This window comes from Stylophora pistillata, unplaced genomic scaffold, assembly GCF_964205215.1.
Source record: "Stylophora pistillata unplaced genomic scaffold, jaStyPist1.2 SCAFFOLD_1384, whole genome shotgun sequence".
NCBI classification, from domain to species: Eukaryota; Metazoa; Cnidaria; class Anthozoa; order Scleractinia; family Pocilloporidae; genus Stylophora; species Stylophora pistillata.
The window spans coordinates 17,973-39,058 of NW_028290935.1; the positions used below are offsets into that span (position 1 = coordinate 17,973).

General features: G+C 41.7%; 2 protein-coding genes and 2 long non-coding RNA genes across 6 annotated transcripts; 2 read left to right on the forward strand and 2 right to left on the reverse strand.

Annotated features, from left to right (window-relative positions):
• The first annotated feature begins 92 nt into the window (after nt 1–92).
• On the forward strand, nt 93–2,423 carry LOC148715587 (uncharacterized). The gene is made up of 2 exons (XR_015995944.1): nt 93–539; nt 849–2,423. It is a non-coding gene; the product is annotated as an uncharacterized LOC148715587 (long non-coding RNA).
• A 60-nt stretch (nt 2,424–2,483) lies between these two features.
• On the reverse strand, nt 2,484–6,450 carry LOC148715588 (uncharacterized). Its single transcript, XM_088746758.1, has 4 exons — nt 5,837–6,450; nt 4,312–5,099; nt 3,924–4,105; nt 2,484–3,792 (listed from the first exon to the last, which is right to left on the reverse strand). Exons 2-4 carry the CDS (start codon nt 5,084–5,086, stop codon nt 3,079–3,081), a joined length of 1,671 nt encoding a protein of 556 aa, XP_088602884.1. The 5' UTR covers nt 5,087–5,099; nt 5,837–6,450; the 3' UTR covers nt 2,484–3,078.
• A 622-nt stretch (nt 6,451–7,072) lies between these two features.
• On the reverse strand, nt 7,073–14,248 carry LOC148715589 (uncharacterized). 3 transcript variants are annotated; one of them, XM_088746760.1, is made up of 5 exons: nt 14,131–14,247; nt 13,372–13,586; nt 11,173–11,467; nt 10,716–10,808; nt 7,073–7,105 (listed from the first exon to the last, which is right to left on the reverse strand). In XM_088746760.1, exons 1-5 carry the CDS (start codon nt 14,194–14,196, stop codon nt 7,088–7,090), a joined length of 687 nt encoding a protein of 228 aa, XP_088602886.1. In that variant the 5' UTR covers nt 14,197–14,247; the 3' UTR covers nt 7,073–7,087. The 3 variants fall into 3 exon arrangements, with proteins under 3 accessions (XP_088602886.1, XP_088602885.1, XP_088602887.1); XM_088746759.1 differs by lacking the exon at nt 7,073–7,105 and having other exon boundaries at nt 10,614–10,808; nt 14,131–14,248; XM_088746761.1 differs by lacking the exons at nt 7,073–7,105; nt 14,131–14,247 and adding an exon at nt 13,665–13,703 and having other exon boundaries at nt 10,615–10,808.
• A 1,190-nt stretch (nt 14,249–15,438) lies between these two features.
• Nucleotides 15,439–17,912, forward strand: LOC148715590 (uncharacterized). Its single transcript, XR_015995943.1, has 2 exons — nt 15,439–15,805; nt 16,715–17,912. It is a non-coding gene; the product is annotated as an uncharacterized LOC148715590 (long non-coding RNA).
• The last annotated feature ends 3,174 nt before the right edge of the window (nt 17,913–21,086 follow it).

The window sequence follows — 21,086 nt, forward strand, 5'->3', positions numbered from 1 at the left end:
AAGTTGAATTTTTGAGAGCTTAATGCAGCCGCCGCGAGAGAGCTGGGCCTTAGAAAAACTGTTCCCTCAATAGTATAGAAAGTGCAGCGCGCGCCTGTCACACTCTCGTGTTTGTGAAATGCGCTGTTTAATTATGAGAGAATGATAAACTTTGAGGATGAGCTAAAAAGTTGAATTTTTGAGGGCTTGATGCGGCCGCCGCGAGAGGGCTGGGCCTTAGAAAAACTGTTCCCTCGATAGACTAGAATGAATAATGTATGGCGTGCGGCTGGGAGAATCTGGAGTTTGTGAAAGGCGGTGTTTAACTATGAGAGAATCATAAAGTTTGATCAGAGTTAATAGAGGGAACGGGAAGTGGTTATGAAAGCCGGAGAAGTTCAAACGGTAAGAAGAATGGGAGCCCTCTGAGGTTGAAGGTACAAGTCACATTCAAAACAAGATGGCGCTTGCTATGGGGAGACGATTTGGAAGTTATTTTAGACATTTTAGAAGGCGATGAAAGAGTCAATCAGCAGTTTGTAGCAGCAGTTAAGCAGCATGTAAGTTGCGATTGTGTTAATTGAGGTGTCTAATTTCTTTCTACCGACCCAAAACGTTCGCTCGGAGATATATTCGGGGCATGGCAAGTTACTGAGTCGAGTCAGCCTTTTAAAAATGTTACAGCCCCAAAAATTGGACTTAGATATACATGTCCTAGCTGCAATGACTGATCAGGGTTTTTCTGTAGAAGCTACACTGAATGTCTGGTTTAATATGAGAAGTACTTGCTGGAAACAGCTCACATGGAATTTTTTAGCTGGTTGTAGCAATATGTTGCACGAATCGTAATTTTTCTTTGTTTGTTGTAGGTCCAGCAACATGAAATGATCTGCAAAGCATGCAAAATCTGATTTCAAGTAATAGAACCGTGGTGGGCTATGGTCAATTACAGAGCCAGCTCCAAGAGTGGTTTCACTAGGAATTGAAACTGTTACAATAACTCTCAAAGCTACTAGTGATAGTGATGGATTGATCATAACTGATCAAGGATGTATTGCATGGCACGTTTACTTTGTGTGTGTACGGATATGCTCACAATTCTCCTTCCCAAAGGATGTGAGTGAGAAAAACAAGATCGAAATGAAGCACACGACAGAGGGGAAGTGTCTTTGCAAGGAAATTAGTCAGAGTTGCTAATGAAATGAACAAGGGAAGCAAAGTGAAAGTTCTCCATTTCTATTTCACTTACTTTTGTGAACAACAAATAGCAAAGTTGTTTACAACATTATTAAAAGAAGCTAGTTTCTAATGTTTAGTTCCAAACAATGTGACAATGCCAAATGAAAACTTTCCCATGTGAATGTGGAACTTGGTGTCAATACGATCATAGCTTGTTTGAATGGAATTTGGAGGATTATGGAAAACTACTTATGAATTATTTCATTCTAAAAGCGTGTGTTAACCATTGTGTTAATCACTGTTTGATTGTGAAAAAGTGGTCTGTCATTTCATACTGGCATTTGTGGATGGCGTGCCAATGTTCTTCTCAATTTCACATTTAAAAAAAAAAAAAAAACACACTTCCTATGCTTTCTGTCCTCTTACATTTGTTGTAGGACTGCAGAAGCAAGGCTACAACCCAATTGGCATTGTGTAGTTCCAGAAAATGTCCATACTCCGCTTAAAGAGAGGGTTGAAAATTCTTGGGAATGGGGGGAATCTCAAAGGCCAAAAGCCTCAAGGAAATGTATGAACCTTCATTGCAATTTCCAGAGTGTTGGGAGGGGGTCTTAAGAAAAGTCCCTTCTGTGGGGGGGAGGTATGGATAATATTTATAGAAGTACATAGGGCAAAAAAATTCCAACCTCCCAAACGAGGTCTCTAGTTTTAGTCACACAAACTTGACTTTTTCGTGGACCCTGACAAACCTAGAATTGCCATGAAATTTCTAACGAGCAATCTGACATTCTCTTTCGCTTAAATACGGTAGCATAGCCAGGATATTTAGAAATTCCTGTAAAGAGTCGTGCTACTACACAGCATTTTTACAGTTTGACTTTTTTTGGGCATGGCCACTTGGCATCGGTAAGCTGTTCCCAAGATTTCTTCCCATCTTTCCTTCCTTTGGTATTGCCACTCTGACATGAAATGGATCTCTCCATTCTAATGGTGTTACTATTGTAACCAAACTGATGAAGAACTGAAACCTGTAACAAAATGTTGATGATTGATATGGATGATTTAATAACATATGACTTGGAATCATTTGAGTAAGGAGATATTTAGATTTAATGTTTGAGTTTGGATTTTCTGATTTCAGTATGACTCTTTTTCATAGATTTGAATGCAATTGCGCTCTGCAATTTTCCAAAAATAATATGTCCAAATCTATTTGCGAAAAAAAAAAAAAAAAAAAAAATAGAAGAGAAGAAAACACCTGTAGATATCAAAAACCCAACCCTTAGAGCAACAATTTAAGATACACACACACACACACACAGTGGTTGTTTTCGTTGTAAAACAAGATTTAATGGAGTGGCTTCAGTTTACAAGCGTCCTCCTGAAATAAAACTAGTAGTAGTAGTAGAATCTTTATTTATACACGATAACAATTCAAGGTAAAAAGCTTGTGGGCTCGTGTACTTAACAAAATAGTATCTAGCCAACTTATGATTATACTGAGACACATTTCAAACTAAATAAGAAGCTACACTACAATAAAACATTCAATTTCCTCTCAAACTTAAAAGTACTTGTAATCAGTTGATCTATTCCTAGCCGTCGAACCTGATGAACTGGTAAAAAGTAAAGCTTGTGAAGTGATTGTTTCTCCTGAGATTCTTAAGGGCGAAACTACCTACATTTTTGACAAGATGGTTAACATAGCTAACATAGTACCGAACCTCTATATGCTAAAGAGTCCTAGACCGGCGATCGGTCGCGCCGGTGAGTGACGAACAGAACATGACAGCGAGAACGAGGAAGGAAGGAAGGAAGGAAGAAAAACAAACTAACCCTAACACAATTGAAAAATCTGAACGCGTGCAAAGTCCAAGTCATTCGCAGGCGCAGTCACTGCCATTTAGAATAGGACACTTTTCAGGTTTGGAGAGAGGGGGTCAGAAAGTCCTTCCAGGAAGAATCGTCGGGCAACCTCTTACGGATGGCTTCCAGAGCCAGCAGTTTGGCCTGTCGACCGCGTTGGGCGATGACCGTGTTTGCTACCCTCCGCAGCTGTTCCCAGAAGGCCGCTCGACCACTGGACAATTGAACGCAGAGCAGCTGGGGCACCAGCAGGGCTAGCTCCCCGATGCGTCGGATGCACTGCAACCTATTTCTTTCCACTTCTAAAAGGGAGCACAGCAAGGCCTTTACAGACTGCTTCCTCGTAGTTTTCTGGCCGGGGGGCAATGACTTGGGGACTGCCAGCTCGTAGAGTTGGTGGACGGCCACCGCACTGGCCAGCAGTCGGCTGAAGAGGGCGCCCTTGCTAGTGGAGCTCCTAGCGAGGAGATGGCAGAGATCCAGGTGGCGAGCAAACACCCTGCAGACGGGACATGGTGGTTGTCGCCGACAGGGGTCTGCTGGCTCCATCTGCGGCCAAAATCGACCGGCCTTCAGGGCACAGCTCTCCTCTGGGCAGTCACAGGCAGCGGCGCAAATGACAAAGAGGCTTGCCATCTTCTCGGCCACCATTTGACGGTGCGCGTCTGCGACTCGCTGGCTGGTGGCCTCTTGCACTGCCTCCGGATCTTCTTTCCAAGCGCGTCCTCCTGCATTTGCCGCTGTGCTGGCCATGGCAGTTTGTAGTTCCTGTTGGGACAGACAACAAGAAGGGGAAACAAGATTGACGATATACATCACCAGTGCGCCAGGAGGCACACAAATGATCCAACAGGGTTTAACAGTGATGATCTGATCGGTGATCACGAATGTAAGTTTACCTCTTGGCGAAGTGGCTGGTGGTCTCTGAAGAAGTTTGACACGGCCTGCCACGTTTCCTCGTCGGGGAAATCCTCCATTCGGAGACCCGGCACCGACGAGTGCCTCAGGCCCCAGCGATCCTCTGCCTCTTCTTGCGCTGTCTGCCCTTCGCCTTGGCCTGTGGTCGTCGCTCCTGCTCCAGCTGTCATTTAAAAAGTGAAAAAAAAAAAAAAAATAATAATAATAAAATAAAATAAAAGAAATAAATAGATAAATAGATAAATAGATAAATAAATTAATAAATAAATAATGTGAACAGAAAAAAAAAAAAAAAAAACCGAACAAAACAGACAATCAAACAAAAGGCAGCAGTTGGTTAACGCGGTTGCTTTTCAGCCTTATCATTACCTGGTTGTCCGCCCTCAGGCAGCGCCCTTTCTTCCGTGCGCGTCGCCTTGGTTCTAGCACCGCCTACAGAGGAAGCCCTTCTCTTCTTTCTTCTGGCAAGGCCGGCGACAGCCGTGGAGGTGGTGGCTTCTGCTGCCCTTTCGGCCCCACCGCCGTCCCCTTCGGACGAGGAGTCACTCTGCTGCCCAGGTTGGCTAGCTAGCCGCGCGAGCAGATCGCAGAGCAGTCTGTCCGTCTCTCGGGAGGACTGGCGTTGCGCAGTGCCGTCGCTGGACGACTTGCCGATTTCCCGCATGACGCTTTGCGGACACTCTATCAGGGGTTCGTCGGCGTCGTCGTCTTCCTCGTTGCTAGGGCTGGATCCCTCCGCGGCTGACGACTCGTCGCCCTCTCTCCAAGCTGGGTTCAGGTTGGAGTGAAGCGTTTCTAAGGTCTCCGGCGATAGGGCTTCAAAGGTGCCGAAGCTCACGCCGTACTCCACCATGGCGGACGCAAGGTACTGCGGACAGAATGTTCCGCTCTGATATCTGATGGCCGCGTACCTGAGGTTTAGGAGTCGCGCCCTGCTGAGACCTGAGCCCGCGGTGGTTGCCCGACTTACCAAGCAGGCCACGTCGCACACAGCCAGTCGCCTCAACGTCAAATTACTGGCTTTCGCCGACACTGTTATGTTGCCCGGTAGAAAACCCCCGTGGTCTTGCGTAACGAGCTTCCTGGGAAAGCCGTGCGTGTATTCTGGGCTGGCCAGGGACCAGGGAGGTGCATTCCAGACCATGATATTTCCAAACCTACATGGAGACGAAGGATTACCAAACAAGAATTGAGGAAAGAAATGGATTGATTCATTTACTTAAGTATTTCTACAAAGTACACGAAAAACAGAGACACAAAACTGAAAGAGAAACCGAAAAAAAAAAAAAAAAAAAAAACTGAAACAAAAAACTAAGCATCCTATTGCCCCTCCATTCCCTAGATCTAATACGCTCACGCAAAAAGGAGGCAAAAACTAGAATCTAAGAGCTACAAACCGAGTGGGTTTGTAGCTCCGACGACATTTAGGACAGATTATTTTAAAAGTGCGATAATGTTCGCCATCAAAGACATGTAAGAGTCTTTTAAAGTCAAAATCCTGAGGCTCGCCCCTAAAAGAGCCAAGGGGCTCTGACTGCCTAGCATCAACTGGAATATGTTTCATATGTTTGTTGTTAACTGGAATATTGTTCCACAAAAGGAATCATTCTAATCGAGTCAAAGTCTCTGCAAGTAGATGCTTTGCTCATATTTGGTTTAATTCAGGGGAAAAGCTGAGCATCCTTCCTAGGCGAGTCTGACTGGCCGGTAACAGGTGATAAAAAATGATCCAAAGGTCCGGCGGGCTAGATCTATCTGTCCACGAAGTCATTTAAAGAAGAGAAAAAAATAGGAGATCTAAATACTCCGACCATTAGCCAAGGGGTAAGAGTTTAAGCCTAACGCGGAAATCAAATCCAATCATATGAAAATGAAAAAAAAACCAGCGACCTACCTGTCCAAGCGAACCAGGTTTAAATTGCTGTCTAAAGGCGCTTGTCTGCTAGTTAGGGCTTCGGTCAACTTTGCCCCGTCACGTCGGAAAAGTTCCCACTTGTTCAGGTCTCTGAGTAGATGTTTGCGACGGGGAGACTTCTGGGTTGGATCAGACGGAGAGGGCAAAGGAAGCGTGTCTTTCCACCCAATCTCTAGGCTGCGTGTGCAGTAACTTATTGCGCTGGCTGCGTCTTCGAAGGTAAGTGCGTTGGAGACCCTCTCCTCATCAGAGTCGCGAGGCACTATGTGTCTTGGCAGCGTCAGACTGTCCAGCAAGAACAAATCAAAGTTGAAGGCTAGAGGCCTGTCCGGGGATTCTGCGAATGCCAAGGGAAAGTATGGCTGTACAGTCTCCGCGTCCCTTTGGACGGAAAGTGCCTCCTGTTTTCGGTAAAAGGACTGACTGCTCTCCTCTACAAGTTCCTCTTCTGGCACTAAAAATGTCCTGTCCCCGGGCGTCTGCACGTCTTCCTCATCATCGTGGTCGTCAGCTCTGTCGGCGCAAAAACCTCCTATTAGACCATTACCCTACGGCTACCAAAAGAGAAAAGGGAAAAAAATGGGCCAAGTAGAGGAGCGATTTGACCCACCTCCTACCACCTTCTGCTGCAGCCTCTGTGTCAAGCAACTGTCTGAAAATCCAAGACAGACACACTTTTTGTTTGTTGTTTTTTGTTTTACACAAGTAACAATGGGAATAGATACAGATTGTGGCCATTTCCAGAACGTACCGAGTGCGCGCGACAAAATTGTACACCAAAGATATATCGCAGATCCTGGGTTACTAAAAACAAACAGAAAACATGAGGATCCTACCTTGCTCCAGCGCCACTGGTTTTTCGACTTCTCTGGTTTTTCCTACACAGAACAAGATACGCGATCGTGTTAAGTTGTCTAGGCTCGTTCCAAATGCATTTGAAATCACGGTGAAATGAACTAGCTACGCCTGCTGCCCCAAGAAGTGAAACCATAGGTTAAGAAGGCATAATCGGCGGTTTGACCAGAATATCCGAGTTCACGTCGAATGCCTTACAAAAGTCAAGTAAGCTATCTTTCTCAAAAGTTTCAGCGTAATAGTGGAATTCTCTCTGAACTCTGTCATGAAAACAGAGAACAGATTTCACGGCTTTACCCTGGTTCCACGTGTCATCATCATTTAGTTGATATCATTTACCTTCTTGGTGGACTCTTGTCGTCTCTGCCACTACCGTCACTCTCTTGCGAGGATCTACGAGAATAATGAGAATCATAATAATAATAATAATAATAATAATAATAATGATAATAATAATAACAATAAAAGGGCTCTAGATTTGCCATTCACCTTTCTCTTTTCTGTATAGTTTTAGATATGCTTTTACTTATCAGATTATTAGACTTTGAATCTGTTCAGATTTGACTCCGTTATCTATAGTTTTCCAGACGCTTTGAAAGAAAAAAAAAAAAAGGTGCAGATGTGAGCCGAAAGTGAGTTCTTTTTCATCGTTTTATTCGCTGTTAATATTTTGTATTGCAGAAGATTTGATGGAAATTATTGCTATATAATAGTAAGGGAAATAATAAGGAATCATAGTAAGGCATAATGATAAGGAATAACAGCAAGGCAATGAGAAAGCTATTTCTGGGAATCATAGCTAAAGCCAGGAATACTGAGCCAAGAAGTGTTCAGCATTATTATCATAGCTATCATTATTATGAACCGAGGTGTGTATGCACTCGCTTTTCTTAAATTTTTATCAGACATTTCAATGTATTTTTCGATTTTTAAGCATTTTATCGGAATAATAATAGTTATAAAACAAAAACAAGACAAAACAAAACGGAAACAAAACAAAAGAAAAACCAACAGTTTTTTCGCCCAATGTAAAAGCAAAATAATTATAGTGATCGCTTGAGGCTTTCAGTCGGAATTCGCCAAGTAAATATTTCGCTGTTAGATTCGCTCCGACGAACGAAGGGCTAACGCTCGAAAAGGTCAGCTTTTATAATCGTAACGGTGGCCAATTTACCATTTCAACTTTGTTGATATGTTCAAATTATTTCCTTACCCCCACCGACGCAGCCCCAAACATTTTCTTTAGAAACTATCGGCCTTTATTCATTTGGCTGTTAGGTTTGAGACGAGTTTTTTCGAAGTGTCACCAGATAGCCATTTTATAGTATGGCCACGATCGCATCTTTCGATGGTGAACTAGCTAGAAAACCAAAATAATATTTAGAGTCGCTTGACCTTGCTAAAGAAACATTTAATACTCTCAAGAGGCTTGAAAGATCGAAGCTTTCAGTGAAAATTCGGTGAGATTTTCTGACTGCCGGGCATTTAGTCTATTTAAGACCATTCCCGGCTGCCGGGCATATGTATATAGCCACAGCGAGTTCCGAGTGGAAACAAACAAACAATTCCTCTTGGAAGTGTTACAAGATGCTACAGCGATTTCTACTATTGAAAACAATACTAAATAATGCTTCCCCTACCGAAATAATTCCTGCGAATCTCGTTCCTCGTTCGCTGGACTCGAACTCTTGGATGAAAAATAATCGGAGATCGCAGCTTTCCGGCTCATTTTTAGAGGTTCTCGCTGCGGCTTCAAGTACGTTTCTTTAATATGTATTTATTTTTATTTTGCCAGGGGACACTTATATATAACGGGGGCACCTTACGTCAAATTTCCCAAAATAGATCTTGCCTTACTTTGTTTACCTATTGACGTCAATTTTCTCCAAATAGACGTCCCAAAAAAGCCTCTTGACGTCATTCGAGGATTTTCCCCACGTAGCTATTTTGGTGTTTTGGCCGAGCGAACACTGGAACTTGCCTCGACGGGGCAAGTTCCAGTGCTCCGGCGGCTGCCTGTGCATTCTCGGTGCTCGAATGACTTGGACGGTCGAACAATATCGTATTAAATAATAATTGAACAATATGGTATTAAACCGACAATTTCTTTTGATCGATCCAGCCCAAAAGAGTCTCCCTTTGTTTACATAGCCCTCCTACGCAGCCCCTAGGCCGAGATGATGAAGGAAAGCTTCGATTGGACGGCAGATGGCCAAAGCAGTTTCCCATTACCCTTCGAGATCATACGTCAAAATCTAACCAAAATACCTGCAAAAATAAGCACTTTTCCGTGAAGAGAAAGCAAGAATATTTTACCGACAAAAGAAATTCCTGTAAAGAGTGTACAAATCAAATTGAGACGACAAGTGACTTCCTTCAAGCATCTAAAGAGTGTACAGATCCGAAATGAAGCTGACAATTCACTTCTTTCTTCAAGCAAAGAGTCCTTGAGATGAGCCTTTTTTTTTCTTTTCGTTTCGTTCAGTTTCTCCACAAAACAATGCTTCCTTTTTCGGTCAATGAGCAAAATCGCCAAGCTGATCAAATGAAATTTCTCACAATCTACTACCTAAGGCTTTTCTCAATGTCTTGGCACATACCAGTCGTGGGTAATTGAAGTACTGGGCTAGCATGAAAAGTCCAGCTTATTATATGAGTCAGGTCAGATCAGAACGACCATTTTAATACATGCTGTTCTTTGTAAATGATGACATCTTCATGTAAGAGAGTTGGTTCTAAGAGAGAGCGGTTGTTATTTCTTTTGAAAGAAGGCAAAGATTCCGAACGACAACCCTTTGAGCCCCCCCCATACCCACTTACAAATTCTCCCTAGTGATCTTTCCATTACCTTCTTCACAGAATTTGATACAATACCCAAACACTTTTCCTGAGCTGATCACTTTAGGAAATCTCATAACTTTCTCTTCTCATCTAGTGATATTGTGGGGGGAAGACTGACTGTGATCACTTTTGTGACTTGAAACCCAAATAAGACAGCACAAAACCAACCCCAGGCCTGAGAAGTGCAATTTATCATCTCAGTCAGGTCAGAGGGAATTGAAGCCTTTGCATCTATTTAAGGGGACTCATGTCCTATTGTTTATGTACAAGTACTTTGTACAGATCTTTAAAGGAAACGAGGAAGGCAGTTATTTTATTCAGTCTCTTCTTTCTTGGCTGGTTTTAATCGGGGTAGGGTTTTCTGCCTGAACCATTTTAATGGATGCTGTCCTTTGTAAATGATGACATCTTCATGGAAGAGAGAGTTGGTTTAAGAGAGTGGTTGAAATCTCATAACTTGTTCTTCTGATGATCCATTCATAGGGGAGAGAACTGATTTTGATCACCCCCACAAGTGCAATATCAATTGAGAAAACTGCTAGAGGTCTAAGTCCACCAAACTGCTCTTTTTTTAAGTTTCTCATGCCCCATTTTCCCAAAGCACATTAATGTAGACATGCTTAGAAAGGTCTCTGCAAGAGGAACACTTTGATATGTATAAAACTCTTTAACTCCTTCATGGGCATGCTCAGCGGAAGAGGTCGAAAACGAGGGGAGGTCCACCAAAGTGGTTTTTCCTTAAGTTTGTCAAGCTTCATCTCACCAAACCACACTAAAGTAGTCCTGGTTGGGAAGATCTCTGCCAGAGGAACACTTTCATATGTATAAAACTCAATAGGTTAAGAAACCCCTTAAGATACAGCAGTTAGTTAGGGTTGCAATCTAGGGCTAGGCTTAGGCTAGGGGTTAGGGTTGCAATCTAGGGCTAGGGGTTAGGGTTGCAATCTAGGGCTAGGGGTTAGGGTTAGCATCTTCACGTCTAGGGGAATCGCCCTAGAATTAACTCAGTCCTGCCCAAATCTGGGTTAGGGTTAGGGTTTAGGGTTAGGGTTAGGGTTAGGGTTAGGGTTAGGGTGGCATGCTATTTTCCAGTTGAAGGTGATGAGTTGAAGGGTTCTCATGAATATTGTCCAGTTTCGGGGGATAAGTTGAATCTACTTACCAAAAGCAAAAAGTTCCCACTTTCCTCCTTTGTAAGGCGTGGACGAAACTCCTTGATGTAATTTGCAAGAACTTTGTACAGCTCGTGGCCAGGCTAAAAAAAGAAGGACAGATCCTTTTTCAGTTGACTTCCCCTTTTTTAGAAAGCGATGGGAAAATTCTTCGCACAGTAATGAGTATGGTGTCTTTGTTCATGTGAAATCGGCAAAATCTACAATGATCCTTCATAATCGTAAGAAAATAAATAAATAACTAGCTACCCAATTCCCTTGCCGGCTGCAACTTGGCAAATGTTAACAACACATGCTGTCCATTTCTTTTTTCCCTTGAGCTGGCATAAAAACTATATGTTTGGAAAGCACATTGTTTGCAAAGACTTTGCAACTGGTACAAATGTTCTTTTCATCAGCGCCACAAGAGCGTTTCGGGCTTTCTTAAAAACTGAGTCCTTATCTCACCTGCAGAGTTAGCTCATCCCGTCCACAGGAGCTTTTGGTTTTGTAATCATTAAAGTGGAGCACAATGGAATCTTCCCTCATCACCAGCAGATTTTGTTCCTTCCGCTGTCGTGCCTCCAAGCTGTCTGGCTCTGTGACAATTCGAAGAGTTCGCATCTCAAGACCCCGGGATGGTGGAATGAAAACATACAGGCTTAAAAGGACCAAGTTGCAGCTTTCCCTGGCTTTCATGTTGACCTCCCAGCTCAATTGAAAGCGTTCGCGTTGGAGTGAGACGGCAGCCACAACCTCGTCCCTAAAAGATTGAACGACGAGGCTGACTTAGAATCGACAAAGAAAGTCCACATAATTGATAGAAAAGTCAAAAATGTTTTTCGTCCTTGTACCTATAGACACCATTCCTCTACCCCTAAGGTTCAGAGAACATCTCGAGTCAACTTTATCTCGGCTAACTAGGGTAAATAAGTCCCTCTTCATTATGGGTGATTTTCATATAAACTTATTCAATTGTGAAAGTCATCCTGAGTCCAATGATTTCTTGCTAATGCTAAACTCCTTTTCTCTTGTACCTTGCATCTCACAATCAACACGTATTACTTAAAGATCAGCAACCTTCATTGATAATATATTTGCAAATAGTCATGCTATGAATGCCATCAGTGGTAATCTAGTCTCTAATCATCTTCCTCAATTCCTGATCGTACACAATCTCAGACTGAATTATTTCAATCACAATTTCATATTTTCCTTGGACTTAAAACTAGGAAGACTGGTAGAATCTCATTCAGTGACAGGACAACATCTGTCATTACTGATGGACTAAAGAATGAAGACTGTAGTGAGATATCTGATTTCACCAATGAACTTTAAGTCAAGTATACAGATAAATGCAAGGTTCTGAAAGCTGAATGCAATCTTGACACATTTTGAACATGAATCAACTAATATAAGGACTCAAGCAAAGACTAAACAATTGGATTGAGATAAGTACACATGAAGCATATTATTCTTGAACTCAAACTGTAAGACATGCAATAATAGGTCAAATGTGACATACCAAATCCTCAGTAGAATAGGTCACTACCTTGAGGTTACATGTACTGGAGTTACTTTTTCTGTGACCAAGAGGTTCTGAGCTAGTAAGTGCTGGTCTGGACACTCTGAACTACTGAGTTAAACTAACTAACTGTACTTCTTTTATAAGGAATCGAGCAATAGCAGGAAATTCTCTAGAATTTTGGAAGTTAGGTGTGATCATTCTAAAGGAAATTTATGATGCAAATCCTGTGTGTATGATAATTTGGTTATCATAGGAAATAGTTTCTGAAGATGTAATTCTAAAATTCTAACAAAAAATATTGCAATGTCATGCACAATTGTTAGCCTGCTCACATGTAGACTATATAAAGTTTTAAACTATTATAAAAATGACTTTTCCAAACTCGGTGAAGAGAAATTTATCAATGACTTAATTTTCACGTCTAGATCTGGAATAACATCTCAAGTGATCGTTATAGATGCCAACACTAGATTCAATATTTTGCTATGATCAGATATCTCAACTTGTAAATTATCATGCACCGTGTCGAAAGCTCTCCAAACGCAAAATCAAGTCGTCTACCAAGCCCGGTATCACTAAATGCATTCTTGCCAAAATACAATACAGAGATAAGCTCTATTCCCAGATCCATAGGTGTCCACATTCAAATCCTAATCTGATGTATCTTCGTAAGAACTTCAGGAATAGTGTTGTCAAAGAAAAAAATTATAGCTAGCAAATCCGATGATTTTAAAAATGACTTTTTGTGTAATAAGATGAATATGAGAAAAACATGGTCTGGAATTAGATATCAATCATCAACATTGGTAAAGTAAAAGCTGATTACATTTCCCAGTATTCTTGAAAGTGGTAAAACTGTTGACAATCCCTGTGCTAATGCTAACATCTTTAATACTTTCTCTGTGGGAATGTAGCTAGAAAACACTGACAAAGACATTCCATGTGGGAACTGCTCTCCAACTGCTTTTCTGAAGGGCAATTTTCCTGATTCCCCTGTTACTTCAGTTCAAGTTGATTGATACATATCTCAAATGGACAATAACAAATCCATTGGTCCCTACAGTATACCAGTATCATTGCTAAAATTATTAATTTGCCAGTTTACAGGTACTGGCTCAAAAGAACAAAAGAGAACTCACCAGGGTAGCCAGCGATTTAGGGCTTCGAACTCTTCTCGCGACGAAGGCCGTTCTCTGTCGCCTTGCTTTTGAAATATCGTTGCCTGTGCTCTCAACTGACGAATCATTTGTACATCCTTGAAACCAGGACCGTGTTCCTTATGCAGAAACTTCACCGCATAAAGCAGTGAGCTCACGTGGTTTGAAATTGTCGCCGAACTGCATTGCCTCTCGTCCTAGCAACAACATTTGAGTAAATCCAGGTCACGTACAACCAAAAAACAAGTGAGAGAAATTGGCAGAGCTGAGCTGACCGGCGAAGTAGTTCCGGCAGCCATTTTGATTCAAGAGACAAGCATTATGGTCAGCGGTCTAAGGGCGTCATGTCATATTTGTCAAGGTGTCCTTTTTGTCTCAAGCAAGCACGTGCCTCGCCGCGCGAAACGTGACGGCTGCGGGGAGACCAGTAGGGCATTGGCCGAGTTAAAAATATTGCTGACGTTGAACAAGCTGCAAACTTGCAAGACAAGAACGTCTTTTGAAAGCTGGTCAAACAAAAGCAATGAAGCCTGAAAAACTCGAATGATTTATGGGGCACAACGGTTGTATCTTGCTGCACAATTTAAGCCTGAAAATATGGCACAATTTGTGATTTTTCCTTTTCTTTTACCTTTGTTGCCGTCCTATCAGATGGCTTGAGACAGTTTTGCAGTTTTTGTCGGCAAAGTTATTTCCTAAAGGCGACAAGAAACAATTGCCAAAATTCAAATCTGCACTCACCCTGAGAAAGTTGAAATATTGTTCCATGAGACTTAGGCGGAGAAAAACATCTGGTGCTAGGTCCATTCCGAGATATCTCTTCAAAAATCCAAGGTAGCCTTGAGATGAAACAGAAAAACAGAAAATCAGGTCAGGTGTGACGCACGTGTGTGTTGCTTACTTGCTTGCGAGCGAGCGAGATATTTGAATGCGAATAAGCTAGCAAGGTAATTGACTGCGAATAATAAGTGTTCATGTAGTGACTTACACATCATGCGCTCACGCGCTTTGAGGAAAGTGGACTGCGCGACGGCTGCACTTTGTCGTTCAAGGTTCACCGCTCTAGTGAAGTAATTGGAAACAGCATCCAGAAAGACGTCCACATCGGGTGGGATATCTCGCGGACTTAGGGCGTAGGTGAGTTTTTTCCGGGTAGGTGTAGGAGTCAAATGGTGCGGGCTGTCCAATTGGCCAAGGCAATCTGGTTGTGGTGATTTTTGCTGCGTTGCCTGTGCCTCGTGGCTTACAGGCGATAAATTCGAAGTCGAAGTCGAAGTCGGAGGATGTTGCGTGGTTTGATCGTGAAAGTCTAGGATCTGTGATTCGTCGTCGTCGGAAGCATAGCACAGGTCTACGAGAGAGGCCATCTTTTTTTCCCGCTGGTTTTTCTCTCTTAGGATGGGAGAAGAGATTGTTTTAACCCTTGAGTTGTCTTTTGCGGTGTTCAGTCGGCAGCGTTTGGAAGGAATAGAGGCCGATTAGGTGAGATCATGGACTTTTTAAAGTGGGGCTGTGTCGTCCCCTGGGGTTTGACGATTGGACAAAAAGTTGAATTTTTGAGAGCTTAATGCAGGCGCCGCGAGAGAGCTGGGGCTTCCAAAAACTGTTCCCTCAATAGTATAGACAGTGCAGCGCGCGCCTGTCACAGTCTCGTGTTTGTGAAATGCGCTGTTTAATTATGAGAGAATGATAAACTTTGAGGATGAGCTAAAAAGTTGAATTTTTGAGAGCTTAATGCAGGCGCCGCGAGAGAGCTGAGGCTTCGAAAAACTGTTCCCTCAATAGTATAGAAAGTGCAGCGCGCGCCTGTCACACTCTCGTGTTTGTGAAATGCGCTGTTTAATTATGAGAGAATGATAAACTTTGAGGATGAGCTAAAAAGTTGAATTTTTGAGAGCTTAATGCAGGCGCCGCGAGAGAGCTGAGGCTTCGAAAAACTGTTCCCTCAATAGTATAGAAAGTGTAGCGCGCGCCTGTCACACTCTCGTGTTTGTGAAATGCGCTGTTTAATTATGAGAGAATGATAAACTTTGAGGATGAGCTAAAAAGTTGAATTTTTGAGGCCTTGATGCGGCCGCCGCGAGAGGGCTGGGGCTTAGAAAAACTTCCCTCGATAGACTAGAATGAATAATGTATGGCGTGCGGCTGGGAGAATCTGGAGTTTGTGAAAGGCGGTGTTTAGTTATGAGAGAATCATAAAGTTTGATCAGAATTAATAGAGGGAACGGGAAGTGGTTATGAAAGCCGGAGAAGTTCAAAGGATAAGAACAATGGGAGCCCTCTGAGGTTGAAGGTAGAAGTCACATTCAAAACAAGATGGCGCTTGCTATGGGGAGACGATTTGGAAGTTATTTTAGACATTTTAGAAGGTGATGAAAGAGTCAATCAGCAGTTTGTAGCAGCAGTTAAGCAGCATGTAAGTTGCGATTGTGCTAATTTAGGTGTGTAATTTCTTTCTACCGACCCAAAACGTTCGCTCGGTGGTATATTCGGGGCATGGCAAGTTACTGAGTCGAGTCAGCCTTTTAAAAATGTTACAGCCCCAAAAATTGGACTTAGATATACATGTCCTAGCTGCAATGACTGATCAGGGTTTTTCTGTAGAAGCTACACTGAATGTCTGGTTTCATATGAGAAGTACTTGCTGGAAACAGCTCACATGGAATTTTATTTATTTATTTATTTATTTATTTATTTATTTATTTATAATAACTTCATTTGCCTAAATAATAAGATAATAATAATAATAATAATAATAATAATACAGACAGATAACAATAGAAATAACATCGAGATGCAAAAAGGCAAAAAGGGTCAAGCCAGAGAGGAACTCAATTCTCATTGACGGCAGCCCCCAGAATAAAAGCAATATGCAATAAAAATAAAACTAAAATGTAAAGGTAAAAATTATTGAAAAAACAAGTTAATTGATAAATGGATATTGGTGCAATATTATTGATATTATTTAAAAATGTGTTCTTTCAGTTTTTTTTTTAAACTTACTAGCAGAGCTAGAGCTAACTACTATGTCACTTGGCAAGTCATTCCAGATTTTTATATATTTATACCAAAAAGAGTTCTTGAGGATATTTGTTCGAGCATAAGGCGTCCAGATTTTGACATTGTTGGTAGATCTCGTCCGACTATTGGAGAAAGTTAAGTAATTACATATAAGTCTACTCTTGAAAAACCATTAATGAATTTGAATAATTGCACTAAACTAAGAAATTCACGACGCGAGTCGAGTGTTGGCCAGCCAAGATACTTCAAACGTTCACTATAGCAATATGTTGCACGAATCGTAATTTTTCTTTGTTGGTTGTAGGTCCAGCAACATGAAATGATCTGCAAAGACTGTGTGAACGACACAGCAGTCTTCACCAAGGATCCATTCAGCCTTTGAGCGTCAGCATACTTGCTGAAGTTGTGGCTTCGGCAATCAGGAAATTCAATGAAACTGAATTGTTACAAAAAGCTTGAGGGATGAACTAAGCAAGTATTCTTTTCAACAGCCAGAGGAAAGAGGTTTGGAATTCACTGGTATCAAATCAATGTATGATGGGTTTTTTAAAGAATTGAGACCTGGTGAAGTTTTTCAGAAATATCATGCAACAGTCCCGGTGAAGTCTAGGCAGTTCTTCACTGGACTGTCAAGGAATGCTGCCCCATTATGATGGTGGACTAAAGTTGCCGACTGCCTCATTGCATACTACTGTAAGAGAAGCAAGAACTCACTCTGGTGACAATGATCCCACCAGTACAGTACCATCTGAGGGGCAAAAGGGCTGGTCATGTGCTGCACAATTTGTGTGTGTGAGAAATATGCAAGAACCGGTACCGTGGAGAGCCAGCAAGCTATGGCAATACTAAAGGCTGGCAAACTTGACTGTATCAATGATTCAAACAAAGCATGCAAAATCTGATTTCAAGTAATAGAACCGTGGTGGGCTATGGTCAATTACAGAGCCAGCTCCAAGAGTGGTTTCACTAGGAATCGAAACTGTTACGATAACTCTCAAAGCTACTAGTGATAGTGATGGATTGATCATAACTGATCAAGGATGTATTGCATGGCATGACTACTTTGTGTGTGTACGGATATGCTCACAATTCTCCTTCCCAAAGGATGTGAGTGAGAAAAACAAGATCGAAGTGAAGCACACAACAGAGGGGAAGTGTCTTTGCAAGGAAATTAGTCAGAGTTGCTAATCAAATGAACAAGGGAAGCAAAGTTAAAGTTCTCCATTTATATTTCACTTACTTTTGTGAACAACAAATAGCAAAGTTGTTTACAACATTATGAAAAGAAGCTAGTTTCTAATGTTTAGTTCCAAACAATGTGACAATGCCAAATGAAAACTTTCCCATGTGAATGTGGAACTTGGTGTCAATACGATCATAGCTTGTTTGAATGGAATTTGGAGGATTATGGAAAACTACTTATGAATGATTTCATTCTAAAAACGTGTGTTAACCATTGTGTTAATCACTGTTTGATTGTGAAAAAGTGGTCTGTCATTTCATACTGGCATTTGTGGATGGCGTGCCAAAATGTTCTTCTCAATTTCACATTAAAAAAAACAAAAAACACTTCCTATGCTTTCTGTCCTCTTACATTTGTTGTAGGACTGCAGAAGCAAGGCTACAACCTAATTGGCATTGTGTAGTTCCAGAAAATGTCCATACTCCGCTTAAAGAGAGGGTTGAAAATTCTTGGGAATGGGGGGAATCTCAAAGGCCAAAAGCCTCAAGGAAATGTATGAACCTTCATTGCAATTTCCAGAGTGTTGGGAGGGGGTCTTAAGAAAAGTCCCTTCTGTGGGGGGGAGGTATGGATAATATTTATAGAAGTACATAGGGCAAAAAAATTCCAACCTCCCAAACGAGCTCTCTAGTTTTAGTCACACAAACTTGACTTTTTCGTGGACCCTGACAAACCTAGAATTGCCATGAAATTTCTAACGAGCAATCTGACATTCTCTTTCGCTTAAATACGGTAGCATAGCCAGTAAACAGTAAACACTCTCGTGTTTGTGAAATGCGCTGTTTAATTATGAGAGAATGATAAACTTTGAGGATGAGCTAAAAAGTTGAATTTTTGAGAGCTTAATGCAGCCGCCGCGAGAGAGCTGGGCCTTCGAAAAACTGTTCCCTCAATAGTATAGAAAGTGCAGCGCGCGCCTGTCACACTCTCGTGTTTGTGAAATGCGCTGTTTAATTATGAGAGAATGATAAACTTTGAGGATGAGCTAAAAAGTTGAATTTTTGAGAGCTTAATGCAGGCGCCGCGAGAGAGCTGGGCCTTCGAAAAACTGTTCCCTCAATAGTATAGAAAGTGCAGCGCGCGCCTGTCACACTCTCGTGTTTGTGAAATGCGCTGTTTAATTATGAGAGAATGATAAACTTTGAGGATGAGCTAAAAAGTTGAATTTTTGAGAGCTTAATGCAGCCGCCGCGAGAGAGCTGGGCCTTAGAAAAACTGTTCCCTCAATAGTATAGAAAGTGCAGCGCGCGCCTGTCACACTCTCGTGTTTGTGAAATGCGCTGTTTAATTATGAGAGAATGATAAACTTTGAGGATGAGCTAAAAAGTTGAATTTGTGAGGGCTTGATGCGGCCGCCGCGAGAGGGCTGGGCCTTAGAAAAACTGTTCCCTCGATAGACTAGAATGAATAATGTATGGCGTGCGGCTGGGAGAATCTGGAGTTTGTGAAAGGCGGTGTTTAACTATGAGAGAATCATAAAGTTTGATCAGAGTTAATAGAGGGAACGGGAAGTGGTTATGAAAGCCGGAGAAGTTCAAACGGTAAGAAGAATGGGAGCCCTCTGAGGTTGAAGGTACAAGTCACATTCAAAACAAGATGGCGCTTGCTATGGGGAGACGATTTGGAAGTTATTTTAGACATTTTAGAAGGCGATGAAAGAGTCAATCAGCAGTTTGTAGCAGCAGTTAAGCAGCATGTAAGTTGCGATTGTGTTAATTGAGGTGTCTAATTTCTTTCTACCGACCCAAAACGTTCGCTCGGAGATATATTCGGGGCATGGCAAGTTACTGAGTCGAGTCAGCCTTTTAAAAATGTTACAGCCCCAAAAATTGGACTTAGATATACATGTCCTAGCTGCAATGACTGATCAGGGTTTTTCTGTAGAAGCTACACTGAATGTCTGGTTTAATATGAGAAGTACTTGCTGGAAACAGCTCACATGGAATTTTTTAGCTGGTTGTAGCAATATGTTGCACGAATCGTAATTTTTCTTTGTTTGTTGTAGGTCCAGCGACATGAAATGATCTGCAAAGCATGCAAAATCTGATTTCAAGTAATAGAACCGTGGTGGGCTATGGTCAATTACAGAGCCAGCTCCAAGAGTGGTTTCACTAGGAATTGAAACTGTTACAATAACTCTCAAAGCTACTAGTGATAGTGATGGATTGATCATAACTGATCAAGGATGTATTGCATGGCACGATTACTTTGTGTGTGTACGGATATGCTCACAATTCTCCTTCCCAAAGGATGTGAGTGAGAAAAACAAGATCGAAATGAAGCACACGACAGAGGGGAAGTGTCTTTGCAAGGAAATTAGTCAGAGTTGCTAATGAAATGAACAAGGGAAGCAAAGTGAAAGTTCTCCATTTCTATTTCACTTACTTTTGTGAACAACAAATAGCAAAGTTGTTTACAACATTATTAAAAGAAGCTAGTTTCTAATGTTTAGTTCCAAACAATGTGACAATGCCAAATGAAAACTTTCCCATGTGAATGTGGAACTTGGTGTCAATACGATCATAGCTTGTTTGAATGGAATTTGGAGGATTATGGAAAACTACTTATGAATGATTTCATTCTAAAAGCGTGTGTTAACCATTGTGTTAATCACTGTTTGATTGTGAAAAAGTGGTCTGTCATTTCATACTGGCATTTGTGGATGGCGTGCCAAAATGTTCTTCCCAATTTCACATTAAAAAAAACAAAAAACACTTCCTATGCTTTCTGTCCTCTTACATTTGTTGTAGGACTGCAGAAGCAAGGCTACAACCTAATTGGCATTGTGTAGTTCCAGAAAATGTCCATACTCCGCTTAAAGAGAGGGTTGAAAATTCTTGGGAATGGGGGGAATCTCAAAGGCCAAAAGCCTCAAGGAAATGTATGAACCTTCATTGCAATTTCCAGAGTGTTGGGAGGGGGTCTTAAGAAAAGTCCCTTCTGTGGGGGGGAGGTATGGATAATATTTATAGAAGTACATAGGGCAAAAAAATTCCAACCTCCCAAACGAGCTCTCTAGTTTTAGTCACACAAACTTGACTTTTTCGTGGACCCTGACAAACCTAGAATTGCCATGAAATTTCTAACGAGCAATCTGACATTCTCTTTCGCTTAAATACGGTAGCATAGCCAGGATATTTAGAAATTCCTGGAAAGAGTCGTGCTACTACACAGCATTTTTACAGTTTGACTTTTTTCGGGCATGGCCACTTGGCATCGGTAAGCTGTTCCCAAGATTTCTTCCCATCTTTCCTTCCTTTGGTATTGCCACTCTGACATGAAATGGATCTCTCCATTCTAATGGTGTTACTATTGTAACCAAACTGATGAAGAACTGAAACCTGTAACAAAATGTTGATGATTGATATGGATGATTTAATAACATATGACTTGGAATCATTTGAGTAAGGAGATATTTAGATTTAATGTTTGA